This window comes from Enhydra lutris, unplaced genomic scaffold, assembly GCF_002288905.1.
Source record: "Enhydra lutris kenyoni isolate GAN:26980312 unplaced genomic scaffold, ASM228890v2 scaffoldscaffold7, whole genome shotgun sequence".
In the NCBI taxonomy this organism is placed as follows: Eukaryota; Metazoa; Chordata; class Mammalia; order Carnivora; family Mustelidae; genus Enhydra; species Enhydra lutris.
This window is the reverse complement of record NW_019154091.1, coordinates 3,165,115-3,184,394: the sequence shown is the minus strand read 5'-3', so window position 1 is coordinate 3,184,394 and position 19,280 is coordinate 3,165,115. Positions and strand designations below refer to the sequence as shown.

Sequence of the window (19,280 nt, the reverse complement as noted above, 5' to 3'; positions counted from 1 at the left end):
TTGATGAGACAGTGTGCAGAACAGGGGCACTAAGTTTTGCCCCTGTCAGCCCAGGAGGGATACTTTGGTTTTAATGGTGATCTTTTATTTTTTTTTTTTAAACAAAAGGAGAATTTCTTTGTGAAATAAATCAGATTAGTAAATCTTGGATATAAATTTTAAGGACAAAATGTTTGTTCTATTTCCAGCTGTATGCCCTTATCCCCTGTTCTTTAGATATTTGAGTTATTTTATTTTATTATTGTTTCTTAAATAAGACACACACTTTTTAATAGATGCTTTCATAGTTGAAGGTCTACTGATTTTCAACCCAAGCTGACTCTAGTTCTTTCTCCCCATCATGAGGAGAGATGGGGTTTGGGGGAATCCAAGAAGGTTGAAGTCAGCTCTCCATTTTCACTCCTTGCCCTTGTATCATCCAAATCACGCTTTCCTTTCAGGTATGGGTAGTCGGGCCCTGGAAAGAAAAGATTCAGGTGAGCACTCGCCTGGAGTAAGGCGTCCGGACGCCATCCTAATATAGTCACTAATGACCTCATCTCTTGAAGCTGTTTTGATTCTAATCTTTGTTTTATTCAGTTTGTAGCTTTTTTTTTTTTTTTAGCAATCTTTCATTATGTACCTTCTTATAAGAAAACTAATTTATTGAGAAATAATTAATTTTGCATGACACACACACATACAGTAACTTAACCACATATACCACAGATTTGTGGTCATTATAGCTGACATTTTTAACATTTAGCAAATGCACAGAGATGAAGAAACTGAAAATCTCCATTTAGGGGATCTGCTAAAGTTAGAGAATAATTCACATTTCCATAGAACTTTATTACATTTTATAAAAGCCTCCAAATGCATCTTGTCAGCAATCACTACAATTCATTCAATAAATTCATGTTGAGGACCTACTACAATCCTACTGTGGGTCTCATGGACCAGGCACTTTTGTAGGTACTTGTAGGTATAAAAAGGAAAAAAAAGACAATACAAGTTCCTGCCCTCATAGTACAAATATGAGTGGCCACAATTCATTATTACTATGAATTTCACAGACATACACATACCCCACTCCACCCCCCACATAATCATGTGACTACATTGCATAACTTCATTGTGAAAGTTCACATCACTTCATGATGATCTCCATGAATAGCATGATTGATACATGAAAACTAAAATAACTAAATGTTTTTCCTTCTTTTCAAGAAACATTAACAGAGTTGGCACCCATGCATTTTTTTTTTCCCCAGTTACTAAGTGGCTGAAACTGAACTTCTCTACATTTAGCTCGTGGAGACAGAGGGAATGTCTTCAGTTCTCTCCCCTGCCCTCCTCACTGGAGTGGACTGCTGATTCACACCAGCTAAGCACCTGGAGTGCAACCTAGAAAATGAAAACAAACTTCACTTTCAGCTTCTCTCTCTTCACGGGAAAGCCTCAAAGAATTGATTTTTTTTTTCTTTTTTTGCTTTTCTTGCATCTAGTATTCTTGAAATTTGTGCCTGCAGGTCATGATCCCTTACTTAATCGTCCAACTATGGCCTCATCTATACAACCCTAATGGAATTATCTAATCCTATAGCAGCAAGGAATCTAGGAATACCAGGCCAGGTTTGGCTGCTTGATCCTTCCCAGTTGACTAGCAAACTGACTTATCCCTTTAGTTTTTTCCAGTTCTGCTGTTGTATGGATGTGGCACACTATAGTCATTCACCTAATATGACGTGGTACTGCCTCAATATACAGTATACTTCCCACTTGTTTATCTGTTAGGAGACAGACAGAATGGAGAAACAAACCATGGCTGCCAACAAACACAGAGTAACAATGTACCTGAAAAGTTTTACTATTTCTAGGAATACAAAATGTTCTTTACCCTGTCATGAAAGAGGCATCCCTGTAAGAATGAGAATCTGTCACTCTCTCCTGATGGCTGCAGGGGAGAGGGATGGAGAGAATGATGTTATATTTATCCAGGTTTATTAGACAAAGAAAAGCCTCAGCGTTGACAAGAACAACAAACCCAGGTAAGTCTGCCTGAGAAGAACTTGGTCCTGAAATGATCCTTTTCTTCCTTTCTGCTCATTAGAATGGTCTCTAGGTGAATCACCTGCTGGGGAGGAACAAGACAAGCAGAATGCCAATTCCCAGCTGTCCACTCTGTTCGTGGAAAAGCCTCAGTCAGGATCAGTGAAAGTTGGTGAGTGCCAAGCATGAAGTCTTACTTTTCTTTTTAAATGGAAGTGAAATTCACATTGCATGCACTTTACCTTTAAAGTGAACAAACGACCGGTGGTTATCAGTGTTGTACAACTGCCACCTCTAGTTCCCAAATAGTTTCATCACCCCGAACAGAAACCATGTACCCCACTAAGCCATTACTCCCTATTCTCCCTCCCGTTCCTCTCTCCTCCCTCCCAACCACTAATCTGCTTTGTGTCTATGGATTCCCCTATTCTGTATATTTAGTATAAATGGAACCACACAATATACGATGTTTTGTGTCCAGCTCCTTTCCCTTAGCATAATGTTTCCAAGGTTCCTTAAAGCTGTAGCATGAATTGGTACCTCATTCCTTTTTATGGATGAATACTATTCTTTTGTATTTATATCCTAAATCCTGCTTTTTATAGCCTGAAAAGAAGAGTGACAGCTATCATTTCATAGTAGTTGAGTGCCTGGACCCTGGAGCCAGATTGGGTTCAAATCAATCACCTCATCTGTAAAATGGGAGTACTACTTGTAAACTACAATGAACAGCACCCGGTATATCTTAAAGCTCTGAGCCAGTGTTTGTTATCATTATGACATGCTCCTTCCATAAGATGATTACAAATCTGCATACACATCGTATGATAGGGTGTAGTATCTCAGAGGAAACTAGTGGGACGGGGGCTCAACTTTGGAGATATTCATTCAAAAAATATTGATTACACCACCTGTTTTAGGCACTGTGCTGAGCACTGAGTATAACATGTGAACATTCAGAACTCACAGTCTTAATGGGAGGAACATACAACAAGAAATTAGACAAACAGGTAATCACAAAAGCCAAGTGCCATGAAGGAAATAAACAGTACGGTAAGTTAGAGAGGACTTGGGGGTCCAGGAATTTTGATGAAATAAATTTTTAAAAAATTATTTATTTATTTATCTGACACACACACAGAGAGAGAGAGAGAGAGAGAGCACAAGCAGAGGGAGCAGCAGAGGGAGGAGAGGCAGGTTCCCCACTGAGCAGGGAGCCTCATGTAGGGTTTGATCCCCGGACCCTGGGATCATGACCTGAGCCAAAGGCAGATGCTTACTCAACTGAGCCACCCAGGTACCCTGCAAAATAAATTTTTATAAGGAATATATTGTAATCACAACAAATGAGAACAAAACTGACTATATTTTAAAATTACTTCTTTCAGATCTATAATACAGAAGCATACTGCAGGTAGATGGGAATATTTGTTCCCTTGTGTTTCTGGAAGACGCCAAAGTGCTGGGCTAGAGTTTTGATGACCTTAGGGTCCAGTCAGTCAATACAAACAGATAGGCAGGTTGATTTAAAAAAGATTAGTTTCATTTAGTCATAGTTAGTCATGTAAGTCCAGACTTCCCATCATCTTACCTAATAAGAAGGATAGAAAAAAAGCCATACATTTATGAGACTTTCTATTTTTATTTCATGTATATATGATAAAGCCAAACAGAAACTATTCCCACCGATTAACTCATTTCTCCTTTTCTTTCTCCTAAACCTCAAAAGCAGAACAAGTTGGAGTGTCCTAAGGACTCCTAGAGCGTGCGTAAAAAATTCAGGGCACAACTCCAGGGACACCAGTCACATCATAGTCTATACAGTGCAATCCTCTATAACTCCTTCCCAAAACAAACAGCAATTTTTAAGCCACAGTCTGAATCACTTGTGCTTTTTCTAGGTGCAAATATCACCTTTATAGCTAAAGTCAAGGCTGAAGATCTTCTTAGAAAACCCACCATCAAATGGTTCAAAGGGAAATGGATGGACCTGGCCAGCAAAGCTGGGAAGCACCTCCAGCTGAAAGAAACCTTCGAAAGGCAAACTCGGGTAAGGCTCTTAACTCCTGGCACAGGGGCTTGGCTAAGTCGTTCCTTCCATGTGGAGAGAAGGTCATTTTCAAGTTCAGCTTTGAGAAATTTCAGTTCCAGAGAATTTCTCTAGAGTTATCATTCCTGGTGTCTGCACTCAAGCATGGTTGCCCTGTTGTGCCCTAGGGCTGGGAATCACACTGACCCATCCCGTGTTGAGAACGCTGGGCTGGAATGCCCAGATACAGACACAGCTTTAAGCCAGTTCTGAGGAATTTCGTAAATCATCAAAATGTGATAGCTTCTTTCTGTTGACACGGTAGGTCTGAAATGTGCTTGATGCATTTCACTGCAGATATACACATTCGAGATGCAGATCATCAAGGCCAAAGAGAACTATGCAGGAAACTACAGGTGTGAGGTCAGCTATAAGGATAAGTTTGACAGCTGCACATTCGATCTTGAAGTACACGGTAAGAGAGTCTTCTTGTCTGGATAGTTGTGGATTTTTTTCATGGTGTGTGAGGGGATAGAAGAGAAGAAAGTCATTTAATACTCTGAGATTTTGAAAATAAAGTTTTCTTTCAAACTGTGTGTGTTTCTGATTGTGGTAGCCTCAGGAAGCCTGCTGAGTTAAATTGTTATGAAGCAATTTTAAAGTGGAATTTCAGGGATTTCACTGCTAAGTATCTCTTCTTCATGCTACCTTACTCCTTCAATCTCCCAGATAAGGGCTGGAGCCATTTTTTCTTCTATTGAACATGCCTGTTTCATTGGGTTCACTTATTCCCACCTAAGTTTGGGGGAAATTTTATATGGTACAAGGATGTCAGGATATCTGGGTGGAAGGGAGGATTTCTCTTATAAGGACTAATGTCCGATGGGGAAGTTATCCATCCATACGTGCTGTATACTGTCCAGAGTGAGTTTAACAGGAGTAAATGTAAAGGTGTACATGTAGATTGGGGGGAATAAAACCACTTCTATAAGTACACAAAGAGAAAGTTGACTTGGCAGCAAAGATCATAAACTTAAGGCGAATCCAAAATGTGATAAAGCTACAAGAAACAAAGCTGGTGTAATTTAATACTGGGCTATTATAAGTGGTATAGGACCTAGGTTTAGGAAATAACACTACTCTCTGCAACATGTTAGTTGTTCCACATTTGGAGTAATGTCTTTGGCCATGGTCACCACACATCAGCCTGGATCTCTTATAGAGTATGGTACCCAGGAGGATAAAGAACTCAGAAACAACACCCTAGTCAGCTGAATGGAGTGTGAGGGAGGCCAGGCATAGACAACGCATAAATAGGGGAAGTGCTGTCACACAAAAGTGTTTCAGACAAATTAGAATCTAAAGGTAGGAATTAGGAGGAAGTGAATTTTTTGTCTTTACTTTAGCATGAGCTTTCTATGTAAAGCTCTGTAAATAGCCTGGCAAAGGTGTGAGAGGCCCATCTCAAGAAATCTGAAATAAAGGCTGGGTGATCATGGAGGTGCTGTAGAGATTTCTGTATTGAGTGGGAATCTGGTGCTGAGTGATGCCTTTTCAACCTGGCATTTCTGAGAATCACCTGAAGGGCTTTTGAAGAATATTGATTTCTTGGTGCCCATTCCTGATCTAGTGAATCAAAATCTCCAACAAGGAGATCAAGAAGCTGATTTTTTTTTTTTTTAAGTTCTTCAGGTGATTCTAGTGGGAAGGCAGGTGGAATGACAACTGGATATGGTAATTCCTGCAGTCCCCACATTGATTCTGTGTGAAGGAGGATGAGGTATGAGACCTCAGTGGCTCAGCCATCCAGGAGGAGAGCCATCCCCACTCCCCCTTCACCTGGTGTTCCTTCCATCTGAAGAATCCCCACAGCCTGGAAAGGAACTGAGCACAAAACTGCCTACTTAATGGGTATTTATTTTATCGTTTTCTTTCCTTTCAAAGAATCTACCGGGACTACTCCAAACATTGACATCAGATCTGCTTTCAAGAGAAGGTAACTTCAAAAGGGGAATTTAGGTAGCTTCTGTATAATGAGCAAGTGGAGGGTTTTCAAAGCACACATTCCCTTCCTCCACACTCTGTATTCCAGAGAGAGCACCTCTTCACTGTAGTCAAACATACTGTGTACCCAAAGGTCAGTGTTCTAGAAAAGCCATAGGTTTAATGTATAAACTGATCATTTTTTAGAATATTCTTGTCATAGTGAAGCTCCCATTTTTCCAGGTTTCACAGTTGCCTTATAAAAACATACTCTTATGTCTTCACATGTGGCTTCTTCCTTAATTGCATTATTTTCGACCAGATGGCCAAGAAAGGTATATAATAATAAAGCATCAGTTACGTAATGTCAGAAAACTTTCATTTATATTGTTTTTCATCTAGAAATTACTTATGGAGCTATTTATTCATGTGTCCAGAAAACCACAATTAAGTAGCTACTTACTGAAGTTAGCCCTATTTAAATATTGGATTGCTAAACGAAAGACCACAGAGTCTGACAGAACAAAGAACACTGTAGAAAGATAAAATATAGATACCTATTTGGTTTATTTTGCAGTTGCCAAGGTTGAAAAATTAGGGGTAGGTGGGGACAAGGAAGAAAAATGAAAAAAAAGTTCTAGGCTATAAGAAATGTAACTAGCCCCTTCCTGACATTATTTTACTCTCTGCACTTAATTCTTCTATAATGTAAGTTCATCAATGAGAGCAGATATTTTGTTCTTCTGAAGACTGAATCTGCTTAGTTTTGTTGAATAAGGAAAGTCATCCCAAACTATTATAAAGCAATGATTTAGTGTGTTAATAAAAGGCATATTTCTCTCCTAAATTATGAATAAATGAAAATTTTAATTGCTTAAAAATATATTTAATATTACCTGATCAATCAATTGGTATTTTTTTAAGTCATAAGCTTAATTCCTATTACTTTCCTTCCACTTTCCTTCACCCCATGTTCAACAAATGCAAAGGGTCCAAAAGTAGGTTCATCCAATGTATGAGCATATTCTAAGAGAAGGAGATGGAGTCCACTAAGTTTTGTGGTTTAAGAGAATAGAAATGGGTTTATTTCAAAAGGTCTTCTCTAAATACCTACTATTAAAGAAATTTTGAAAACACATTATTTAATTCTTATAACTTACGTGTTATACACACTGTTTTTAAACCCGCAGACTCTTTTCTTAGAAACCATAACTAACATTTGTAAAGACAGGAAACAAAATCTTCATTAAAAAATTAAACATGTAAGTAAATACGTAGTGCCATTTAAATGTCAGCTCCATAGCTTCTATTTAGAGTTTATATGAAATCATGAAGGTCAATGCATGCCTAATTTAAGATGCATTTCTCAGTAGGAAAGCACTCCTAGTAAAGGGTTCATCAATAATTCAAAAGCAAATTTTTGAAAAATACATTTTAAAAGGTATAAATATTAACAAGAGAGTGAAAAGCTTACAATGATATCCCTTTAAAACAGAAAGGAATGCATCTCGTGAAAAGCTCTGCACTAGCTCCATTTTTATGTTATGTTGGTATCACATTATCTGATTCAACTATTGATGGACACAAAGAAGTTACCTTTGAATATAAGCTTTGTACTTATATATTTGACACTGGTATACTTCGTCCTCCAAGCCAATCTCTGACCTGAATAACAGAGATCAGCAAAAGTCCTTTGCTTTTTACATAGGTATGTTTCTAGAAACCCCAACTTGGAAAAACAAAGTACTTTGTGTTGCTTGGCTTAAGTGCATTTGTGTTACTCTGCTTTAACACAAATCCAAGCAGTTTCATATATGCAATCTTCAAAAATATGTCTTCTGAAATCGTAGAGTAACACAAGTTTCTCACGTTTACTTTTCCACAAGTACATATTCCAAAACTTAAAATGTCACTTGTGTGAAAAGAAAGAGTTTGTGTTGATTTAGTCCCATGACTTGTGTGCCGGTACGAAATGGCATATACGTTATATGTAGAGTGTCTGGGGGAAACTGTGTGTATATGTCTTCGTATTAAACCCAGATTTGCTTTTCTTTTGTTAATGACAGTGGAGAAGGTCAAGAGGATGCAGGGGAACTTGACTTTAGTGGTCTCCTGAAACGTAGGTGAGAACCCAGCGATGGAGTGAGGCGCTGTGGCCTGGAAATCTTTTAGACACCCACTCAGAGAAGTCAAGTTTAAAGTGGATGTTTTTCAAAGAATTTCTCATTTCCTAAAATGTGTTTCGCTTATGGAATATAACACAGAGTCAACTAAGAAAGAGACAGAGAAATCAGTGCATACTAATCTGCTAAAGATTTCAGCTGATGCTTTTTAACCTTCTTTTTAAATCTTTTTAAATCTTTCTGTTGGGGATGAGGAGATCTGAAAACTGAAGCAGAAGACCTAAATACCTAGAAGTCTCTGATTTCTCTGATAATTTCTATCATTTCCATCATGACTCCTTGTCATGATCAAATAAATAAAACCTCTATTCCCCCGCCTTTGATATTTTACCAAAAAATCAATTTCACAATTTTGGTAAAAGTCTCTGCAGGTGTATATATGTGTGTGTGTGTGTGCACATATTTTATATATATATATATGTACATATATATATATATACAGATCTACTTTAAAACAGTATTTATGATTAACTGTATTCCATCAAATCTAAGACACAATTCATTTGAATATATACCTGTATTTCATAAATTACTAAGCAATGAAAAAATTGCCCCAAAGAGTTTATTATGACACACTATTGATTATAAGATACATCCTTATTTAAGATGTTTAAAATGTCAAAAGATACGCATTTTAGAAGAGATAAAATACAGGAGTAAAATGGAAATAAATATTTAGTATTATCACTCACACTCCCTTAACATTGTTCTCTTACAATAAAATTTATAGATTTAATTGTGGATATTCAGTACATAACCATCTCACAGGATTTCTGCCCACATATGCATATATATAATCATATATATGTGTTATATGTAAAGCTATACATATCCAGATATTTACTATAGTGCAACAAAAAGAACTTGATTTTTGCTAGGATTTTATTTAAATATGAAATTTGTGCATAAATAATAAAACTATGATTCTAAATTAATAATATATAATATTGATATTCATTTTCATTTAGCTTTTCAGGTTCACTTTTTATTACTTTTAGTGCTTTCTATGGTTACTAAAGAAGCCCAAGTATATATGCTTCACAACAAATCACAAATAGTAATAAACTGGACTCTATTTAGTTTAGTTGGATGGCTTTATCCATCTCAGTTTGGACGGCTTAATCATTCTCAGTTTGGTTGGATGGCTTTATCCAAGTCCCTGTGAATGAAAAATTCGGTTGAAAACAGAAATATTGACAGGTGCAATTTATTAATTACCAATGGATATTAGCCAATCAAGAGACCTTGGCAGTATAAAATACATCTTTCCCTCTTTAGATACTTCAAATAATCATTAGTCTAAATAATATTTATTAATTCCCCAAATTTATTTAAAGCAATAGTATAGGAAGTGGCCCTCCGTGAACCTTGAACCTTACCCTTCCTCATTCTACAGGTGAGAAAACAAAGACCAGAGATGTCAGGTGACTTACCCTCAGTCACACAGCGCTTTAGAAACGGGGCAGGGACCTAAATCCAAGTTTCCCTCTAAGTCAGCTCACTTCCTGTGACTCCACGTAAGAAATACCACTCTGAATATGCCTTGGAAGTTGGGTGATTCGGTTTATAATACAAATTGAGAATTTGAGAAAAGAACATTTTTTTTCCTCCTGCTATCATTTACTCAGTCAGGAAAACGCTAAATGCTTTCTTTGTGCCATGTGTGTGCCAGTGCCTTCCAGTGTCTGGCACACAGAAAGGGTTGGATACGCATTTGTGGGAAGAAAAAGGTACCAATAAAAACATGGATGTGGGTCTCAACTCTCCTAGTTACTAACTGCATGACTTTGGTCAAATTACATGTCCTCTCTGAGACTATTTCCACATCTATAAATGTGGAGAACAAAATCTAGTTAAATCAGTTATGTGATTTATGTGTAATTATGTGACTAGTTGATAAATTATGTAAGAGGCTGGCTCATAGCATGTGTCAAATATTCACTCCCACCAAAATGTGACCTTTTCCCTTGAAGAGCCTATATTCACAAAAAGACATAATACACACAGGCACAAGCATGCGCACACACACATGAATCAATCAAGATGTGACACAATCGATTATTAAACCCCATGCTCTGATTAAGAAGGAAAAACAAAAGAAAAAAGACCAAACTACTGCAGTAGTTTGCAGAGTAAAAGAAATCTAATGCATGATCAAAATGAATAAAGAAAAAAAATGAGAAAAAAAAAAGGGCAGCCAATAGGTCTCCAGTTCTCATTTTCTTTACATCCCCTAATTATGATTTTGACTCATAATTAAATTGTTGTTAGCAAAAGACTATACTCATTTAATATGATATACTAATCTACCAATATAACTTTAGAAATCATTGTGTTTCCCTACTGATTTGTGATTGCATGTGTTTTCATTGTGGTAATGACACCATTTCTACTCCTCCAAGAGTGTGTGGCAAAATCCCTACCAGAATAAATATCTTTACAACCAACATTTCTCTACAACGAAAGATCTCCCTGACCCGAACAAAGCCAGAGTATTTCAAATAGACATGAACTAAATCAGATTAAATCTATTAGGCAGTATCTCGTTATGGGATTATATATATGTATACACACACACATATGTGTGTATATATATGTCAAATACATATATATTTGAAATTTTTATTCTATATAAAATTTCTATAATTGCTTTGTACTTTACTAGGACCATTAAGTTAGAGAAATTTTGATGTAGATGTAAGTACTGCAAATGTTATATATGTCTGTCCCAATGCTTGAAAAGGCATCAGTGGTGCCTATGGAATTTGAGTTTTTCTTCCTACTATAATTTAACATAACCATGCAGATAGGGCCAAGTGCAGCCACCATGGTAAGTAAAGAAATGTTCTGGATGAGTTAAGGTAACCTCATTTTCTAGTAAAAAATAATGAATACTTCTTGCAATTTGGAATTGAATTAAGTAATGGATAGAAAAAGAAGGAATAGGCAAGAAGTCACTGGTATATTTATACCAAGTTTGATAAGATTAAGAACATGGTAGAGTGAGGTATATTTTGGTGTTTTCATGAAAAAAAAATTGTGAGGATGATCAGTTTTATGAATCTGTCAACAAAACTGACTTAAGAAATCACACTGAAAATGATGATCTTTATATTGGCTTCTCTTATATAAATATTCACCTCATGGACCTAGGTATGTCTCAGAGTTTGACCTGTGCTGCTTCCTATCTATTTTAATCTAGTTTGGTATCTTTGAATCCTTTCACCAGTGTTAGGAGGTTGAAATGTATACTTAATGGCTGAAATGTATACTTAATTATTGGTTGAAATACAAATTTAACACAATGTAATATGGCATAGTTTTATAGTTTGAGGACTATATTTAGGCTGGACTATGACAAAAATAGAGCATTAATAAAGTAGTTGAAGAAACATCTACAGAAACAATATATAGATACATAAAGACACATTTTAATTGGAATTCTCCAAAACTTCCTACAAAATATTTAAAGGATGTATTTAAAATTTAGACTGCTTTCAGGCAATAGACCTATTAGAATTGGCAAGTTATTACCGATATTCCAACTTCAGGACAATTTTCTTAAGCTTTTCAATTTACCTGTGTTAATAGAGGGTGTAATTATGATTTCATTGACATATGAAGATAATACTTGTTTCTTGAGTTTTAAAAAATTATTTATTTATTTTTAAGTGGGCTCCACACCCAGTGTGGGGTTCAAACTCATGACCTTGAGATTAAGAGTCCCATGCTCTACTGAGTCATGTCCATGTCTACCTGAGACATCCAGGTGCCCGTGTCTTTAGTTTTTTAAGAGTTACATTTTCCTAATGGTGTTGCCTAGTCTTCTCATAAAGGTTACTGATGGACCAATGCCCTCTCACTTCCTTCCATTTTTCCAGGAGATTTGCCTCAGCATCATCCTCCACTGGGCAAAAAGACTTACATGACAATGTAAATTAGACATTCAAAAGTCATCCTTGCCTAACTCTACCTTAAATTCTCTGTTAATATTTACATTCTCCTCCCCTTCCCTACGATTACAATTTGGTATTTCCTTAAAAAAAAAAAAAGCAGAAACAGGTATAATTAGTGTGACAATGCAAACATATGTAACCCATCATATGCTAACATGATAGCATGAATCTGTTTTCACACCAGTGTTTAAGACCCGTTGACCAGTTTTCCTGGAAAACCATATCCAAACCAGTATTATTCACAATAAGCACTCACTATAGTATTTCCAAATTAATTTGATAGAAACAGTCAACTAAATCTTAAAAAAAAAAAATCAGGACTATTTAGCCAGCAAAGGAAATCAATTTAAATTACATTTTGCATTTACACTAGGGCCCTTTCCCTAAAGAGTGTTTATTCTTGAGTTTTTCTTTCATTTAGTTAGTTTTAAAATAACGGCAGGCAAGTGTATTTGAAATCTTATATTTTCTTACTCATATGTGTTCTTTATATTCTCTGTATATTCTTTAGTCAGTGATAAAAATTTGGGTCATAATTTTGATAATTACACTAAGAAGTTACCTTCCCTTTGTTCATTGGAACCTAGCCATTTGCTTTGCAGTTTAACATTTATATTTTTATAATTCATACTCAACCTGCTTTCAAAAAAGTTCAAGACAGTACTTTAAGATGAAATATGAGAGAATTTTTTGCTTCATTTTCCTTTTCCCCTGCCAAGTTAGAAAAAATTTTGTTAAAAAGTCAATATAGCCACAAAAATCATATTTAAAACAAAACAAAAGCTTCTGGCAGTTTCAAATATTTTTTTGCATAAAAAACAGCAAAATATGATTAGTGTGCACATTTACTAATATGATAGGAAAACTGCTATTTGCAAATTCCTAGGATTTTAAATACTTATTTATACTGTCTTCATATATAGCTAGAATGTGTACAGTAATGAAGGTAGAGATCATTTTTCTTTCATAAACCAATGTTTAACTCTTCTCATTCTCGATCCACTTTTCGAAATTATTTCAGTACCCATATCCTAGGTGACAACTGATCTATTATCCTCAAAATCTCACCTTCTCCTTACACTTTCAAGTGAAAATAAATAAAAACATATTCAGAATATTTTCTTTCTCTATTCCTAATATTCTGTTTTTAACCAAGAAAACGAGAGTGCTAATATAAGTGCATACATCTAATCTTTAACTGCCTGAAAGCTTCCTTGAGACTGCGGGTTCTACGTACTCAGGCTTTAAAAAAGGGGGTGTGGGGGCTTTTAACCCTGAACCGAGAAATGGGTACCATACTCCGACCTTCATTGTCCTTAAGGGCCGGTGGGCGGCTACTAAACTAGGGAATGGTTTTCCCCGGTTAGGGAGGTGAAGCAGCAGGAGGAAGAACCCGAGGTAGACGTGTGGGAACTGCTGAAGAACGCAAACCCCAACGAGTACGAAAGGATCGCCTTCCAGTACGGGATCACCGACCTGCGTGGCATGCTCAAGCGGCTCAAGCGCATGCGCAGGGTGGAGAAAAAGAGCGCAGGTGAGTCCTCTGGGGGGTGTGGCTGCGGGGACCGCCTCCTCTACGCAGCAGACCTTCCGGTCTCTGGCTGGGTTTGAGGTGGGGACGGGTGGGGTGGCATTTGCAGTCGTTACCCTTCTCTTCGTTACCTGTGACTTCAGGCGAAGTAGCTCCCCGCTCTGCACATCAGTAGCTAGGACGGTAGCCGACAGCTAGCGAAAGTTTAAGGTAATGGAGATTTACTTTACAAGTACCACATACAACACGTAATGGAACATCAAGTACCTTCGCTGTCACTGGGGATTTCTTAGTGGCCCCTTTCTCCAGACTCCACATCTCCCTCCCTCTCAAATTCTTGATTCTTACTTAGGTAGAGTTGGTTCTATGTTCCTTTGTTTTACCATCGTATTCTTCTACTCGTTTACTGGGGAGTGGGGAAATCACTTCTCACACCAAATGCAGTTATCAGATTATTTTGTAAAATAGCTATGCTCCTCTGCATAAAGATCTGAAGTGACTGCATTTTGTTGTGGTTTTAAATATCTCTTTAAAAACTTTCAAATGTTGCGATTTAAATTAAAAAAAAAAAAAGAAATACATTTTAAATTGTTCATAAGCTCTTCAAAATTTCCTGTACTTGGTCATTGTCAGTTATACGTTTTGTGACACGAAAACGTAACATATCAGTCCTATTATTGTTTATTGTTTGTTAAGGTCCAAATAGAATTTATTTATTTAGGCGCTCAACCTGGGTGTCCAAATAGAATTTATCTATTTAATTTATCCACCTCTTTTTAAAAATCTGCCTTTTATTTCTAAACCTCCCTGTAAACTGGTTGAACAATTAGACCCAAAGAAATACAGAAGAGTTTTGTTTTTGCTTGTTTACATAACTCAGCCATTCCCACTATTTCAAAGCTTCAAAACTTTTTTAAGTTTTATTATTAAGAGGTGTCTGAGATGGTAAAGTCACAAACATGCGAATGCCAAGCTGACATCTCTTTTCCTCCAACTGGCCCATCTAATTCTTATCACTTAGCTCTCAATTGATGTCTTGAGGTAAATGATAGATAACTTTTTTAAAGCTGGTGTTTATTATGTTAAGGTATGAGGAGGTGAGCTGATTAAGAAATAGTATAACAAACTTGGAATGATGGAAATGCAAGCATAAAAATTTCATGAGGCATTCCACAATTGTGTGTATCTTCCAAACTGTCTAAATGAGTATTATATTAAAATCAGGGAAAAATGATTAAATCAAGCAAAGAAGTTAACAACTGCTTAGGACCTTTCAAAGATTTTTTTTAAAACTACTATGTTCTTTGTCATTTACAGTGTTCTGATCCCAAGTTCCTAACCATTTTTATATAAGGAGTGTTTTAAATGTGTCATTATTTGGGGAAGTTTCCACAGTATGAAAACTTGGATAAGCCTACTATTTCAATTAGTCAAAGGCATTCAATTTAATCTTATGAGTCATTGAGTTTATCTCGTAAACTCTGTGATTAAAAAAACTATCATATACAGGGAGTACAAGTAGAATGCCAATGATCCTGATAGTAATCTTGCTAGAAGAACAGGCATGCTCTTCAAGCTCAGTTTCATTTGGATGCTTTATAATTTCCTGAAGAATTAGAACAATCACTTTTAAAGGTTCTTCAATAGTTATTTTTTTCCTTTCTTTTTTCCATTTTTTAAATTTAAATTCTATTAGCCAACATATAGCACATCATTCGTTTCAGATGTAGAGTTCAGTAATTCATCAGTTGCATGTAACACCCAGGGCTCATCACATCATGTGCCCTCCTTAATGCCCATCACCCAGTTTCACCATCCCCCTACCCACCTCCCCTCCAGCAGCCCTCAGTTTCTTTGCTCTTCAATAATTCTTATGTTTCTTTCAAAAACATGTGGACTCTCTTCAAATTTTTAGACCATCTTGTCATATATAAATCAACACAGAATTCTAAAATATAGAGGATAATTTGGAAGATTCCTAATTTTTTTCTACTTCAAGTCTCAATTTTTCATTTAGTTTCAGGTGCTTAGACACATCGACTAAGTTCACAGCGTATATATGCACATACTGACATAGTTTTGCTTTTTCTCTCTACCAGCTTTTGCAAAAATTCTTGATCCTGCATATCAAATTGATAAAGGAGGCAGAGTGAGGTTTGTTGTGGAACTGGCAGACCCAAAGTTGGAGGTGAAATGGTATAAAAATGGTCAAGAAATTCGACCCAGTACAAAGTAAGTAGGCTTTGAAAATAATCAGTGATAGCTATATAAATCTAACAGTAGTCTGACTCAATTTTCTGGGAATAAAAACATTTTATTATACCTTTTTAATGCAAAATCATATGGAGGGAGAGTAAAAACTTTTCATATATTTTGGAACCATTAAAATTATCGTGCTATATAAATACAACCTTGGTTTTTGTTTTAATTCTATACAAACTATTTTTGAGTGATTCCAGTTCCAGATGTGCCAATATACATTATATGTGATTATTGTCAAATACAATGTCAAGAGCATTGTCAAACTTCTCCCAATTTTTAAAATAAAATTTTGAAATACATATTTGATATAACAACTGGAAATAACACCTTACAATTAGAGAATTTATGGTTTTCCAGAAGAGCTTCTAAGGACTGTGTTTTATTTTTTGGCCCTCTCTCAAATGAAGGAAACAGACTAATCCCTGATGTCTGATGGTATCGCTAATCTATTATGAAACTACTTTACAGAGATCCTCTCAGCCTGAGAGATTTTCAACTCCAGTATATTTTTTTAAGTTAACAGGAGTCACATGTACATTTACAAAAGACTTTAATCCTGAAAATCTGTAACTTCTGGAATACATTTAGGTGGTTTCCAGTTTCTTAATGGGGCCATGCCTACAGAGTGACTTTGTGATGATAATGTTTAGTCTGATAAAAATCTCTTGAAAGTGGCTTGAATTTACCAAAAACACAATTTTAATGTTATCTTTATCTAGAAAATGTTGTGTAATGCTTTATTCTTAAAGTGTTCAATTTGAGAATTTTCCAAATGAGAACTTGTTAGTCTGCTATTATACCCAAATATACTTACCCATAATCTAGTCACAGACAATTAAATTTTGTGATATTCCTGGCTTTTAGTTTTTTGTTTCCAAATGCTCAAGTCCTTTTTCAGTAGGTGCTTACTATGTTATGATAACACTAGTTCTTAAGCTCATTTAAAAGACCATCACATTATATAAAATTACCGCCTATGTTAGTGATTAAGTTCATAGTATTGCTTAAACCGTATAATCACTTATTCACCTAACAAAATCTGTTGTGACACTGCACTAGGCAATGAGTGGCACCAATGAATCAATGAGTACGATTGAGTCCCTGTCTACCTATAAAGTAAAAGAACTGGTCATTTAAAAAAATGTACAAGGTTCTAAATCTCCCTGACAACCTCAGCCAACCCCATTTTCCAACAATGGGTTAAAAAAATTAAATAACAAATATATGAGTACTAATTTATAGATGAAATTATATATTATATGTAAAAAATGAAATTATATATTATATGTAAATATGCATATGTATTTCATTATGCATTAGAAAGATAACAATTGGCTTCATTTTTTCTATTAACTACATAGGATGTGCTACATAAATTACAGATCAAAATTATATCCCTGACTTTCAAACATTACTGAATTATAAGCCACATTTGCTGGTAATAAAGCAAAGAATAAAATCAAGTTCACAAACTGTTCTCTCCCTCCTATTTAACACAGATACATCTTTGAACATAAAGGATGTGAAAGAATCATGTTTATCAATAACTGTGCACTGACTGATGACTCAGAGTACTATGTGACAGCTGGTGATGAGAAATGTTCCACCGAGCTCTTTGTGAGAGGTAAAATGAAATCTCTTACTGTAGTCTTGAACAGCCTCGGCACTCTTCCTCCCAGGGGTAGTAATTAAAATGAGCATGACAAGGTGAGCTCTGGAGCTCCAGAGCAGAGGTAATAGTACCTCTAGAAATGGGTTAGCCTGGGTGTTAGATTGACTCTGCATGGAAGCTCTTCTACACTGGCAGTTATTAATTAATAATAACTAATTATTATTATCTTAAGTTATCCTAATTAATCGTCAAGTTTGTTGAAGACTAGAAAAGCTGAGGGGAGAAAAAAACTGCTGAGTCCAAATGCCTTATGCTTTTAACTCAAGCAAGCTGTATATAATTATTCTGGATATAGTTTCTAAAACCCAGCAAACTCTACTGGATAGTCCTCATTTCACACATTCAGCTGATCACAAATAGATTTCTCTTGAAACCAGCTTCATTAATAAAGGGGTATCAATGTTTGACACGGAGGGTGCTGAAGATGATCATTGACTTAAACATGGTGAAAGAGCCTGAGGGTGTCCATGAACCTTCTCAATACAGACAGCTCTGCAATCTCTATCATCCATCTAGAACCAGAATCAAAGAATCATACTGTTATAGATTCTCCTTCATCAGAAATTTCTACCACATGGTTAGTCATTTGCCAAAAGAAGGATATTTGATACATGTTTTGCCTGTTTTCCAGAACAATAATTGTTTTGATTTGAGGAAATTAAGAAAACCTTCTCAGGGTTACCAGCTATTTTGCCAAAAAAAGCTGTAAAAAAAAAAACCCACCAACTGTCTACCACCATCTAACCATAGCCCTATGGTGGATGATACTTTCTTACTGTTGGTCTTTAATCTGTGAACAAATCTGTGGTCATGAGCAGGTTTTGAACATTTAATGATTCTGATTCCCCCTTTTTTCACACTAGAGCCTCCAATTATGGTAACCAAACAGCTGGAAGATTTGAATGCTTACTGTGGGGAAAGAGTGGAATTAGAATGTGAGGTATCTGAAGATGACGCCAATGTGAAATGGTAAATAGCTTTCCTGAGGTCTGTCCACTTTTAATAGATTGAAAAAATGTGCCTTCATGGATTGGAGAACAGGAAATGGCTTTTACACATATGAAAAGAATTGCAATCTCATTTGTGTTCGTAGAAGTGGTAACTCAAACTGTGAAGATACTTGGGGTTTTTTTCACCTATGAAGCTGGAAAGCAATCCGGAAATCTAGATTGATAATGTAGGGAAGTAGGCACTTACTAAGAAATGGGTGATTTACAGTTGCCCGGGTCTGTTAGACTCTAAATACGGTAGATGTTCCTAACTTCTATACCGTGCTTACTCTCACTATGGCATGCTGGCAACTTACATGAAAAAATATACTTACATATATTTTTTTCATTTAATTCATAGTTACCTTATTGTTACAGTACTACAGGAAAATATTTTAGACTAAGAATCATCAATTACTTTAAAGAATAAAAGCATTTCTTTTGTCTGGATAGGGAATGTTTTCTCAAGTTCTATGTGAGTAACCTCAAAATTAAAGCAAAGAGTTTCAGAATCCTAAAATGAAATCATTTATTAAGCAGTATAGTAAATTACACAGCATGTATCTGTGGTAATTGGCACAGAGTAGAATGTTTATTCTGATCTAGAATCATAGCTAACTTTTAATTAAATGATGCTATTCTTA

General features: G+C 35.9%; 1 protein-coding gene across 1 annotated transcript in view; it reads left to right on the top strand.

Annotated features, from left to right (window-relative positions):
• The window catches only part of LOC111142313 (myosin binding protein C, slow type), a 70,697-nt gene that overhangs the window by 10,956 nt on the left and 40,461 nt on the right, over positions 1–19,280 (top strand). Inside the window, exons 3-12 of the mRNA XM_022495362.1 lie at positions 441–476; positions 2,093–2,203; positions 3,933–4,081; positions 4,418–4,535; positions 6,005–6,056; positions 8,110–8,166; positions 13,550–13,716; positions 15,813–15,945; positions 17,475–17,599; positions 18,511–18,616. Coding sequence (XP_022351070.1) covers positions 441–476; positions 2,093–2,203; positions 3,933–4,081; positions 4,418–4,535; positions 6,005–6,056; positions 8,110–8,166; positions 13,550–13,716; positions 15,813–15,945; positions 17,475–17,599; positions 18,511–18,616 — 1,054 coding nt within the window. The remainder of the gene's footprint in view (positions 1–440; positions 477–2,092; positions 2,204–3,932; positions 4,082–4,417; positions 4,536–6,004; positions 6,057–8,109; positions 8,167–13,549; positions 13,717–15,812; positions 15,946–17,474; positions 17,600–18,510; positions 18,617–19,280) is intronic.